At 45.0% G+C, this 14,162-nt stretch overlaps 1 protein-coding gene across 1 annotated transcript in view; it reads left to right on the forward strand.

Annotated features, from left to right (window-relative positions):
• Positions 1 to 13,815, forward strand: part of LOC123768286 (nephrin) — a 68,989-nt gene extending 55,174 nt beyond the window's left edge. Inside the window, exons 9-15 of the mRNA XM_069307133.1 lie at positions 2,361 to 2,520; positions 3,512 to 3,805; positions 3,979 to 4,157; positions 6,623 to 6,752; positions 7,813 to 8,159; positions 9,186 to 9,350; positions 12,877 to 13,815. Coding sequence (XP_069163234.1) covers positions 2,361 to 2,520; positions 3,512 to 3,805; positions 3,979 to 4,157; positions 6,623 to 6,752; positions 7,813 to 8,159; positions 9,186 to 9,350; positions 12,877 to 13,467 — 1,866 coding nt within the window. The 3' untranslated portion in view covers positions 13,468 to 13,815. The remainder of the gene's footprint in view (positions 1 to 2,360; positions 2,521 to 3,511; positions 3,806 to 3,978; positions 4,158 to 6,622; positions 6,753 to 7,812; positions 8,160 to 9,185; positions 9,351 to 12,876) is intronic.
• Positions 13,816 to 14,162: the final 347 nt, after the last annotated feature.

The following is a 14,162-nucleotide window of genomic DNA, read 5'->3' on the forward strand; positions in this document are numbered from 1 at the left end:
AGTACAACGTTTGTTTTTAGCATATCTGTTACTCACTTGTCTCTCACATTTCCATCGATGTCCCCTCGTTCGGCTGTGTCCCCTCGTTCTGCTGTGTCCCCCTCGTTCGGCTGTGTCCTCTCATCCGGCTGTGTCCCCTCGTAATGTTTTTCACTGTGTCTTATTCTTCTCTATATCAGGACAAGTCTTCATGTCTGCCTTGGTATTTTATCCAATTATATATTGTTTCTCGAGTTACCCGTGTACCGGGTGGACCGGGTGGACCGGGGCGAGTCTCACATTGTTGCCTGCGTCTCTCAACCTCATCCGGACACACATACAGGTAATCCGGACACACATATACAGGTAATCCGGACACACATATATACAGGTGATCCGGACACACACATATACAGGTAATCCGGACACACACATATACAGGTAATCCGGACACACACACATATACAGGTAATCCGGACACACATATACAGGTAATCCGGACACACATATATACAGGTAATCCGGACACACATATACAGGTAATCCAGACACACACACATATACAGGTAATCCGGACACACACATATACAGGTAATCCGGACACACACATATACAGGTAATCCGGACACACACACATATACAGGTAATCCGGACACACACATATACAGGTAATCCGGACACACATATACAGGTAATCCAGACACACATATACAGGTAATCCGGACACACACACATATACAGGTAATCCGGACACATATATACAGGTAATCCGGACACATAGAGGTTTGTGAAGGCTGTGGACCATATTCTGGGGAACATGTCTCCCACGTCATGTCTCCTCTCAACTAATCGGTCGTATTTTGTACGTTGTGGTAAGCTTCGTTACAAATGTAACATGCCGTTAAAACGCAACTATTCGCATATTATCCACGTTTTCTGTGCATTGGTAGATTGCGTTACGTTACGTTACGTTAGGTGGGTTGCTTGGGTTTGTACGTTTAAGATTATGTTAGGAGGTTGGATTTTTTACGTTGAGGTAAATAACAACAATATGAGGTGTCTCCTTCAGTGTGTACGGGAGGTTCTGTAGCGCAGTGGGCGACACAGTCAGCTAGCAATCGAATGCTCCTGGGTTGGATTCCCGCGATGGGCGAGAGGTTTTTGTCACCTTTCCATACACCCTGATGCCCCTGGTGGATTGTTCATTCCTGGTGGATTGTTGTTCATTTCTGGTGGATTGTTCATTCCTGGTGGATTGTTCATTCCTGGTGGATTGTTCATTCCTGGTGGATTGTTCATTCCTGGTGGATTGTTCATTCCTGGTGGATTGTTCATTCCTGGTGGATTGTTCATTCCTGGTGGATTGTTCATTCCTGGTGGATTGTTCATTCCTGGTGGATTGTTCATTCCTGGTGGATTGTTCATTCCTGGTGGATTGTTCATTCCTGGTGGATTGTTCATTCATGGTAGATTGTTCATTCATGGTGGATTGTTCATTCATGGTGGATTGTTCATTCATGGTGGATTGTTCATTCATGGTGGATTGTTGTTTATTCCTGGAGGATTGTTCATTCCTGGTGGATTGTTCATTCATGGTGGATTGTTCATTCCTGGTGTATAATTGGGAATGAGGTATGAGGATAAGGATTTGGGATGGGACGGGGGGTAAGGATTGATGTCCCAACCACTTGTGGACGGTCGGGGCTTGAACGCCGACCTGCATGAAGCGAGACCGTCGCTCTACCGTCCAGCTTAAGTGGTTGGGAGAATCAGTGGTCACTGTAAAGGTGTGGTCGCACAATCTGTTCTCTCGAATGATGCGTCGCAATTTGACGTCAAAATCCCCCAACGGACCAAATTTGATGTATTATGATGCATAGCGGCTCCCATCACCTCTCTACGTGGGTCCCCGGTTAGGTTAGGTTAGGTTAGGTTCGTAGAATTTGGTACATCATTTTAGTGACGTTGTCTCACACCGCAAGATGACCTGTGTATAACACCTGAACAACTACCAATGTTCTACACCCTCCTATACTGAACAAATCCACAAGGGCCCGTGACGAGGATTCGAACCTGCGTCCGAGAGCATTCCTCCTATACTGTTCTTCAGTCCCTGAACCTATTTTTCCTCCCCGTGTTCTACTCCTGCCTAAGAATGTCGCTATCGGGAACAGTTATCTCTATTTTACAGTTGAAATTGTATTGTTGTGTCGAAAGAGGACCTGGTATGCACAGAGCTACTTGTTCTCCAGTCCCACAGCACCGCTCTTGTGCCAGGTAAGTCCACTACGGGCTCACCATAGCCCGTGCTACTTGGAACTTGTTCCGAGTAGCTTAATCTATAACAACAACAATTGTTCTCCCGTGTTGTGGGCGGGCAGGAGAGGGCGCTGGTGCACAATGTGTCAGAGGGCGTCATCGTCAGCAACCAGAGCTTGGTGCTGCAGAGGGTGACCAGAACCCAAGCTGGACGCTACGCTTGTCTGGCGCACAACGCCGTCGGCGCCGGACTCTCAAACACACTCACCCTCGACGTTAAGTGTGAGTACATTTACTGGGGGCAAGGGTGGAGTGCATTAAGTACGGGGAGTGTGTGCCGCATGTGTCGAGTGGGGTGTTGAGTGTGTCTAGTGTGTATTGAGTGCGTGTCGATCTAAATATTTTCCATTGGATCGTGTAGTAAATTTTTGGAACTGTTTACCGAGGGATATAATTCTAAGTAACACTGTATATACATTTAAAAAATACATTAACCATTTACGGCCATCTTAGTTGCAGGCTTTATTTACATTGTTCGAACCACCATATGCTTTCCATTAAAAAAAGAAACGGATTTATAAGTCTGTTGTTACTTGAATTAAGTTGTAAACCATTTGTAAATATGAAAACATACTTCATATCCTCGTATGGAGCAACACTAATGAACATGCTTTAGTTAACAAAATCATTGACAAAAGATATATCCTAATTTTGCTAAGTCGGCTCATGCCCGAATGGACCTGGGTTCAATCCCCTGAGGGTTTTGGACATTTCTTTACACCTAATGCCTCTGTTTACCTAGAAGTAAATAGGTATTCTTGAGTTAGTCAACTGTTGTAGGTTGACTGTTGATATGATCAGGAGGTGAACCTGGATAAGTAAAACAGATTTCCTTTCCACAACAGTTAAAAATATCAGAGTAACACTGAAACAGAGTTTCAGAGATCTGAAAGTTCTCGAAGATATGAAAGTTCTCGAAGATCTGAAAGCTCTCAAAGATCTGGAAGTTCTCGAAGATCTGAAAGTTCTCGAAGATCTGAAAGTTCTCGAAGATCTGAAAGTTCTCGAAGATCTGAAAGTTCTCGAAGATCTGGAAGTTCTCGAAGTTCTCGAAGATCTGAAAGTTCTCGAAGATCTGGAAGTTCTCGAAGATCTGAAAGCTCTCGAAGATCTGGAAGTTCTCGAAAATCTAGAAGTTCTCGATCTGGAAGATCTGGAGTTTCAGGAAGTCCAATGGAAAACCATAAGTAAGATGTTGCCTTGTCGTCCACAGATGCACCAGTGTGCTCGCCTGGTCAAGTGACGTCCTACGCCGTAGAGCGCTACGAGGACGCCGAAGTGACCTGCTCCGTGGAGGCCAACCCCATCCAGGAGTCCTTCCAGTGGACGTTTAACAACACGGCCGACACCATTGACGTGCCCCACGGCCGCTTCAGCACCCTGGCCAGCCACAGCGTCATCACCTACACGCCCATGACCGCCTTCGACTACGGCACCCTCCTGTGCTGGGCCACCAACGAGATCGGAGACCAGAAGGAGCCATGTGTCTTCCATATCGTGCCCGCAGGTGAGGTGGTCGCACGAGGGAGGGGAAGTGAAGATGGTACTTTTGATAAATATGGAAAAGAACCTGTCTTTGGGTAAACTTAGTGAGAGGGGGACTCAATTCCTGCAACAAGAAACCTCTTAGGCTAGTTCGCCGTCAAGGTCCGCGCATCAACCCGTGATCTCTGCCCTCAGGTAAGCCGGAGCCGCCGGGTAACTGCACGCTTGGGGCCAGGACTCGTACCTCCGTCAGAGTGCAGTGTGTGGCGGGCAGCAGCGGCGGCCTGCCCCAGCACTTCCTCCTGCAGGCCAGGTCGCAGGCGCCTCAACACCACCATCAGCTTAACTTTACCTCCACCTCCCCGGAGTTCTACGTGAGTTACTCATCGTCCTTATCTCTCACATGTACAGCTCTCAACGTTTGAAACTGTGTATGGAGTCAGCCCCCACCACATCACTGTCTAATGCATTCCATTAGACAGTGTGTGTGTGTGTGTGTGTGTGTGTGTATACTCATCTATTTGTACTCACCTATTTGTGCTTGCGGGGGTTGAGCTCTGGCTCTTTGGTCCCGCCTCTCAACCGTCAATCAACAGGTTTTTTTGTGTGTGTGTGTGTGCGTGTGTGTGTGTGTGTGTGTGTGTGTGTGTGTGTGTGTGTGTGTGTGTGTGTGTGTGTGTGTGTGTGTGTGTGTGTGTGTGTGTGTGTGTGTGTGTGCGTGTGTGTTCCTCCATACAGTTATTATATTCACCAGTCTTACCTGTGTTAATACCTTCATCATCTCCTGTTAATCACCAGCACTGAGGGACGTGTTCTGATTCTCCTCACCTCCGTAACTTCACGATTTAACTCTGTTCTGCAGCGCTGCAGATGTTTGAAATGCCATTAAGCATAGTTCCCCCGCTCTCTCTCTCTCTCTCTCTCTGTCTGTCTGTCTCTCTCTCTCTCTCTCTCTCTCTCTCTCTCTCTCTCTCTCTCTCTCTCTCTCTCTCTCTCTCTCTCTCTCTCTCTCTCTCTCTCTCTCTCTCTCTCTCTCTCTCTCTCTCTCTCTCTCTCTCTCTCTCTCTCTCTCTCTCTCTCTCTCTCTCTCTCTCTCTCTCTCTCTCTCTTTATCTATCTCTCACTCACATACTGAATCCTAATTTATTTTCTAGTATGGAGCGATAACCATACGTGGTACAGGGATATAACCTGTGTAGCCTCCTGCCACAAGGCGCAATACTTCTTTTAAACTCTAATACCCAGAGTTTAGACATAATATTACGCCCTTCCTAAATGGTTTATCTGCAGTGTGTTAATATACACACTACAAGGTCTCTCTTTCCTCACACTAGCTGTCATTGTAATGGTATATGAGGTGTGTGTGTGTAATTAAATATGAGGAGTGTAGATCTTTTGTAGTAACTTACGTCATCTATGCCCCTGTTACCTAGCAGTAAAATAGGTACCTGGGTGTTAGTCAGCTGTCACGGGCTGCTTCCTGGGGGTGGAGGCCTGGTCGAGGACCGGGCCGCGGGGACACTAAAAAGCCCCGAAATCATCTCAAGATAACCTCAAGATAAGAAGATCTAGCATCAAATGGGGGGGTGTTATTTAAGATCTTTAGTGAGCTGTGTAATAGTTTGTGCTACTGCTCGCAGGATCTTGGTTATCTTGAGATGATTTCGGGGCTTTAGTGTCCCCGCGGCCCGGTCCTCGACCAGGCCTCCACCCCCAGGAAGCAGCCCGCGACAGCTGACTAACACCCAGGTACCTATTTTACTGCTAGGTAACAGGGGCATAGGGTGAAAGAAACTCTGCCCATTGTTTCTCGCCGGCGCCTGGGATCGAACCCAGGACCACAGGATCACAAGTACAGCGTGCTGTCCGCTCGGCCGACCGGCTCCCCCTTGCCTTGTCATGCCTGGTTTGCAGTGTTGTTAGTCCTGTGGATCTCAACCATTCCTGGCGTGAGAGTTGAAATTGAAATTGAAATTGAAATAAGTTTATTGATGTAAAATACACACAAAGGGATGAGGTAGCTCAAGCTATTCTCACCCCGTTCAGTACATCGTGTTAATACATACATATACACACACATTACAAACAATAAACATATTACCAAACATTCTGAGAGATAAACATATACATTTCCTCCTTCACAAGTAGTATGTTATCAGACGTACACACAAATACTTTTATGACGTGAGAGTCGACTTTAGTTCTGGAATGATTTTCACCTTCCGGTGTTGCATATTCTCCAATGCAGAATTATCTTGCTGAAGATGAGGTCTCTACGCTTGGATACAATAATACAAGTGATTTGTAAAGTTGAATATCCACCTACTTTTCCTTAAATTCAAAGGACTTTTTGACTATTTCTAGGCCTTCCCAACCGCATGGACTGGACGGTAGAGCGACGGTCTCGCTTCATGCAGGTCGGCGTTCAATTCCCGACCGTCCAAGTGGTTGGCCACCACTCCGTACCTTATGCCTATCCTAAATTCATATCCTCATATTTCCCCTCAAGTGCTCTATATAGTCTGAATGGCTCAGTGTTTTATCCTGATAATTACCTTAGCTTTGAACAAATCCACAAGGGCCGTGACGAGGATGCGAACCTAAGTCCCAGAGCATCCCAGACGCTGCCTTAATCGACTGAGCCAGCGTCTGGGATGCTCTCGGACGTAGGTTCGAATCCTCGTCACGGCCCTTTTGGCTTTGTTCATTTGATGCATCACGCTAAGGAGTAGAAGAGTAGATCTGGGAGTAGAAGAACTCCCAGAACCCCATCAACCAGCTAGTGTGATTTTTGTGTGTACCTCAGCTTAGGCCTTGACCATGTTGTGGTATGCCGCAGGTGGAAGGTCTCCAGGTGGAGGGGAAGTACCAGCTGCTGATGAGAGCCGTCAACGACAAGGGCTCCAGCAGCGCCACCCAGCTCACCGTGGCCAGCAGCGGCACCAACAACTCGGTCTACCAGCTGCACGGTCAGAGCTTCCCAACACCGTACATCACTCATTACACTGCCTCAGTCTTGCCAGCTTTGGCCGGGATTAATTATCTTGGGAAATGCAGGCGATGAGTCACAATAACGTGGCTAAAGTATGATGACCAGACCACACACTAGAAGGTGAAGGGACGACGACGTTTCGGTCCGTCCTGGACCATTCTCAAGTCGATTGTGGTCGTCGTCGTCCCTTTACATTCTAGTGTGTAGTCTGGTCATCATCTTGGGAAATGTCTGCTGGGAGAACGATATCTGAAATAATATGGGTGTTATTAAGTTAATTTAGCCAAGTGGGCACGGTACCCAAGAGTAACGGTAATTCAACCTTGAATCAACGTTGCTGTCACTATAGCTACTCCCGTAGCTATAGTTATAGCTCCCAAAGGGGAAAACGTTCTTAGAGTAACGTTTAATCAACGGAGATTCAACGTCTTTAGCGTTGAATCTTCGTCATATCAACCTCACTTGCCCAGATTTGCTGGGTGGTTGAGGGCAGAATTCTGTAGCTGGAGAATATCATTACAAAAACAAATCACCAAACCAGATGTATTTAATTTTTAATTAAACTATCTCCTTTCTGGTGAGACATTGGACTTTCTTGCCAGCCCTTGACCCTTGAGGTGTCATTCCTAGAATATTACCATCATCCCCTCGACCTTACACACCATGGGCCTCAAGCCAGCACTAATATTAGACTAGACTTGCCCTTGACAGTGCCATGAATGTATACTGAATTATTCCAATAGGGAAGATTCGACCGTAATCTGTATCTCAGAGGCACGATACCCCAAGAATGGCGTTGGTTCGACAGGCAACGTTATCAACGTTAGAATTGACGTTGAATTGACGTTTATTAGGTCCATTGAGTGTTGTGTTCTTACGCATGTGTTAATTATGTGAATACACTATTAATAATATGCTTCATAAAAGGCTATGTACCTCTAGTTATATTTATCCATTTGATTATTTTGTTTTCCAACTTATTCCAGAGAGGGACGTCCCATTGAGCGACAACAACTTATTTTTTCTTTCAATACCAGACGGGCCACTGGAAGCTGAGGTCCGGGACGGCGGGCAGACGGGCGTGGGCAGCGATGGCGGGGCAGCGGGCACCAACCACACTGCCTCCCTCTTCCCAAGCCTCGCCCTGCCCTCGCTCTTCATGGGGGCGCTGGGCACGGGCTCGGGGCTGGTGTTCGTGGTGATCGTCTCGCTGCTCTGCGTCGCCTACCACAAGAGGAGAGTGTCGCACCAGCCAGGCCCCCTGGCGGACCCCCTGCACCACACGGAGGCCAGGGACACCCCCAGGGGCGCCAGCAAGTGCACCCTCACCTCTCCTACACTGACCCCTGAGCATCATATCACCTGCCTAGAGAGGGACATGCAGGTCAGTTTATTGTGGCCTCATTAAGCCGCTGTTCAGTGTAATTTTCTGTGCGGAACTTGTGTATATAATGTAATCAAATAAGTCGCTATCCTTATCAATAATTCGAACATAATTTTTATATCAGGTGGCCCTTGATTGTCGCGAATTTGGATCGTAGGAATTTGAGCCTAAATGATTTTGTTAACACAGTTATCTGTGGATTCGTACATGTACGAGTTGGAACAATATGTGGAATCGTATGTACACAAGTTAGTACACGATGGGGATTCGTACGTTCACGAATATGTACGTAAAGAGGATTTGTACGTACATAAGATAGCACATAATGTAGATTTATACATACGCGTGTTGGTACAAAATGTGGGGTTTGGATGTTCGCGAGTTTGCACATAATGAGAATTCATTCGTATTTGAGTTAGTACATTGTACACAGTAAGCAACATGATTTTGTAATGTGTAAAGTTTTGTAATGTCTTGGTAATCAACATGATCTTGAGCCCCCCTCACAATTATCTTTGTGTTTTGTAGACTTTATAAACTACATTCTCGCAACACCTCGTCCCATCGAGGACAAGTCTATCCTTGTGCCAACGAAGGCACGAGGGCGCGTCTATTTTCGTTATATCGAAGATGTATCTATCCTAAGAGCTTCTCCCCCGAATCAACCTACCCTGGCTTTGCGCCCTGGTGAGGCCACTCCAGACCAGGCCTACGCCAGTGAGCAACTCCATAGTCTCCTGAGACTGATGGAGGCCTACTACTACTACTACTATCTATCCTCGTGCCATTGGGGGTCATCTGCAATATCCTGAAAAAAATATGAACTAAATCTGTATGTTTTATTGCTTGCATCTATTTCTACCTACTCATCTATCCCACGCAACTCCTCTCTCACTATAATCACTATCCGTTACCCCCCTGTCTTACTACCTCCACCATCCCTTTCTTCTATCCCTCAATATCTCCACCATCCCTTTCTTCCCTCCCTCACTATCTCCACCATCCCTTCTCTCACCTCTCCAGCAGCAGGGAGAGTCAGAGAGCGACGCCGACCCCGACGTGATACCTCTACAGGAAGCTCTCCCTGACGGGGGTGGCGGCGGCGGGAGGGAGGCGCCCCCAGCCGCCACTCTCCTGCCCTCAGATCGCTATATGTACGCCCCCGTCCCCGCCCACCTTCCCCGGAACATAGTTAGTGGTTCTTTGTTGTCTTCTGACTACACTGTGTTGCGTTGGTTGTGTCTGCGCGGGAAAATACCGTCTGCACAGCCTTCTTTTTTTTCCCTGCCTCATTTTAGAAAACCTTGTCATAGTACTCGATTATAGGTTCGTCTGCATGACTTTCCTTTGCTAAATCTATAGCTGCTCTTTTGTTACACAGTTGATCCTCTCCACCATTCTCAACCTGATTACTTTCTCCAGTACTGGACATGGAATGCTTGTCACTGACGCCGATTTGTAAGGTAGTGCCTCTTGTATAGCTCCGTTCTTGAATATTGGGACTGTGTATGCTTTTTTTTCCGGATTTCTGAGAGAATTCCTGCTGCGAGCATTTTATTTAAAAATCATAGATAATGGGTGACAAAGTACCTATGCAGCCTCCTTCAGCAGCCATGATGATATTAGGTCTGGTGCCATTGATTTTCTCACATTAAATTCCTCCAGGATTTTGTTTTACTTCACCTACAGTGACTACAATGTCATCCATTGTTTCTTCTGGCCTTTCATCCTGCATCCTTGGTCTCCATGCTGGTTCTGATGTAAAGACCTCCTGAAAACTTTTGTCCAATTCTTCACATGCCTCCTTATCATTTTCTGTGAGAATTCCACTTGTCTCCTCAATCTGAATACAAGGTCTCTCTCTCATTGTTTCACTTCCTATATGGATATACAAGAGCTTTGGCAGGTAATTACCTTTTGCTGCAATGTCATTTTCAATTTGCTTCTCGGCTTCTCACCTGACTCGGATGTATTAACTTCTGGTTCTCTTTAGTGTCTCAATATTGTTCTCTGTACTTTTTCTAGAATTTTCTTTGTCCATTCTTTAGTCTTCCAAAATTGAGAATTCAGCCACACTTGCTTACCTGCACCAGTGGACAGGTGTGGAGTGGCGTCGTAGGCTGGTGGAATATGGAGAAGGGAGAAACTATAATTAATTTGTAGATGAATAGGATGACATGGGTACAGGTCTAGTATGCTGCTCAACTTATGCTCCAGTATTCAGATAACACTTACAGAGTTAAGTGTTATCTCGACCCAGTGGGATGGAAATCAGTCAACGTGGAATATTCTGCAATATAATGTTTAAGAGTAAACTTATTCATGTTCTCTCTTTCACAAAGTTTACACTTCGTATATATGGAGCTTACATGTGTCCCGGGCGTGTCCTGGTCTTCACAGTATCACACAGTTCTACTGTTGTTACTCCTGTATAAAAACGGTTCATCGTGGTATTCATCACTGTATTTAATGTTACAGCTTTCTCGTCTTTGTGTTGTTGATTGGTCAGTATAATTGTCATCAGATAAGCATTTCAGTATTTTCTTGGTCATAACTAATGAAACTCGTTGATTAATATCCACTGATCTGATATAGGGCTGTTTTTTACAAGCGGCTCAGGTTATCTTGAGATGATTTCGGGGCTTTAGTGTCCCCGCGGCCCGGTCCTCGACCAGGCCTCCACCCCCAGGAAGCAGCCCGTGACAGCTGACTAACACCCAGGTACCTATTTTACTGCTAGGTAATAGGGGCATAGGGTGAAAGAAACTCTGCCCATTGTTTCTCGCCGGCGCCTGGGATCGAACCCAGGACCACAGGATCACAAGTCCAGCGTGCTGTCCGCTCGGCCGACCGGCTCCCTGGGTCAACCAGGGTCAGATACCGGGTCAACGGTATCACTTTTTTGAGATGCCAACATTACACAGTATCCAGATAAACTTAACCACCATTCTCTTTGGTTGCGGCAGCTACAACATTCATCCAAATGTCACCATTGTCTTGGCCTTACTTATGTGTATAGGTTGAGTTGGAGTCGTGATTGTCGAGTCGCAGACGCACGCCTCACTGCTTTGTGAGAGCGGGAGATACCTGGTTGATACCTGGTTGATGGGGTTCTGGGAGTTCTTCTACTCCCCAAGCCCGGCCCGAGGCCAGGTTTGACTTGTGAGAGTTTGGTCCACCAGGCTGTTGCTTGGAGCGGCCCGCAGGCCCACATACCCACCACAGCCCGGTTGGTCCGGCACTCCTTGAAGGAAACAATCTAGTTTCCTCTTGAAGATGTTCACGGTTGTTCCTGTAATATTTCTGATGCTCGCTGGTAGGACGTTGAACACCCGTGGACCTCTGATGTTCATACAGTGTTCTCTGATTGTGCCCATGGCACCCCTGCTCTTCACTGGTTCTATTCTGCATTTTCTTCCATGTCGTTCACTCCAGTATGTTGTTATTTTACTGTGTAGATTTGTGATGATGATCGCTAAATACGTCACAAACGTGTACAGTGGATCTTCCATCAGCTTCTTCTTCTTGTGTACGGTCAGCACAGTAACCGGACCAGACATTGTGATGTAGTCATTGTGCCAGTTGGTCTTTGTTTGTAGGCACATGTGACAAGTTAGTGAGGCTGAGCCATTACCAAAATACTCAGCCTGTAAACTCTGTGATGAACCTTTAAATCATTCACTTGAACACTATATTATTGAATGTGAAGCTGTAAAAAAGATTTTAGACCTCCTGGCCTGTTGTACAATCAACTGTGTAACTATTTCAATGAATCTGGTGTATTAGAAGACATCCTAACAATTTACTCTAAATTTGCTTGTCCAACCTATAAAATGAAGAACGAGAATTTGATTTATTTATTATTATTATTTTTAATTGTATTTATTTATTTTTTGAGCTGCATTCCTCATAAATCCATCCCAGCCTTGTGTGCCAATGAACAGTAGAAAGTTGCATTTACAAATTCGTAAAGTGAAGCATGTATAATATCTGACTTAGCAGCGTGTATAACCTCGTGAATTATGTATGTTTCAATCTGCAATTTAGGCTTGATGTCTTGTGCACGATTCTGAGTCCTGTGCGGCAGTGAATACGAGTATTCACTGCCATGTAATGTATTCACTGCCTCACTGTAATGAGACCTAGTTGAATTACTCAGATGAGGCAAAATTGTATATTTTGTCAATATAGATGTCGATAATATTTTTTGTATAATAATTTAGATGTCGATAATATTTTTTGTATAATAATTTTAGGTCATCAATACATTTTAACACTGATACGTGGTTATTATCCATAACTTGAGCACTCTCACCAATGGTTTTTAGTATTTAAATATTTAATAATTAAATATTATTTTTAATAATTATTAATAACACTTAATATTCACTAATAATTTGGTAATAGCATGTACTCTATGTGTCTTAGAGGCATTTGTGAAGTCTGTAGCTTGGTCCTAGTTTTCCCGCGAGTAATAGCTGGTTGGCATATTTAAATTTATGGTTATATTAGTTATGTTAGAAAGCCTAAGTCCATAATAAAATGTAGTTTTTTTTTAATATTTGTTGTAAAGTGTTTTATGTTTAGAGATGATATATAGTCATGAATATGGATATATATTATGTGTATATATACATATGTATATTCTGATGCTGTAATATGCGCTTTGTTCTGTTAAAGGAGATAAGTATCTTATCTTTGTGTGTTGTTGTCACAGCCGCCATGTCCTTCCCAGTACAACGTCCTCGGGGTCCTGCAGGGAACGCCCCCCATGTCATCTGGCCAGGCTGGGGACCTCCCCGAGCCCTCCTACCACCACCACCACCTCCACCACAACACACCACCACACACCATCACAACCACACACTATCACCACCATGTTTCCCCACCACCACACACCACCACCACACTACACCACAAACGCCCGTCACTGCCATCAGCACTGCAGCACACAAATCCCTACTATACAGACTCACTAGTCGCTACAAACCAACAGCACCATCCACTACCACCACCACCACCACCACACCACCACGACGACCACCACCAAGCTTATCTCCACCAACAAGCAGGCTCGACCACTCTACCGAAGAGGACGACCCTCAGACCAGCCCCGCCAGCCATCTACAGCTACGCCCCCACCACCAACCCACACCACTTGCCCTGTCCGGATGTGGAGGGTAGCCTCCCGCCCCCTGCAGAGTACCTGGACCCGGAGAGGAAACGGGTAACCTTCTCCAGACAAGCCAGCTATGAGGAAGACACGCCCAGCACCCCGCTTCTCAAGAAGGGAGAGAGCTCAGTTTGATGCTCTGCTTTAAATACTCCATGTTTGTTATTTTGTATCGAATAATTCCAGTGATGCCGTGCCGATGGCGGTGTTTTTTACAAGTCGAAGATCACGTGAAAGGACGGCAGTATAAATTAATTTTTGAATTATAAGGGAAATCCACTTTGAGTGTTAAACATATTTGATGTCGTCAAAGAAAATTATATATTTTGCATCTAATCGCTTACTTATTTTTAATTCAGAATTTATAAATATACAGTATAAAAATCATGACTTTAATGGGGGAAGTTTTATTTTATGAGTTATTTGTGTCTAATGTTATATATATATATATATATATATATATATATATATATATATATATATATATATATATATATATATATATATATATATATATATATATATATATATATATATATATATATATATATATATATATATATATATATATTATACCAGAGTGTATACAATACTTATAAAGAAAAGCAAATCCAGTGTGACAAGGGAGCAAAGCTTTGTGACGAAAGTTTTGGGTCGTATAACTAGGTTGAGATCTCAGTACGTGACACAACTCCAGAGAGTGACAGATCTCAGCACGTGACACAACTCCAGAGAGTGACAGATCTCAGTACGTGACACAACTCCAGAGAGTGACAGATCTCAGTACGTGACACAACTCCAGAGAGTGACAGATCTCAGTACGTGACAAC

This window comes from Procambarus clarkii, chromosome 59 (assembly GCF_040958095.1).
Source record: "Procambarus clarkii isolate CNS0578487 chromosome 59, FALCON_Pclarkii_2.0, whole genome shotgun sequence".
Lineage (NCBI taxonomy): Eukaryota > Metazoa > Arthropoda > Malacostraca > Decapoda > Cambaridae > Procambarus > Procambarus clarkii.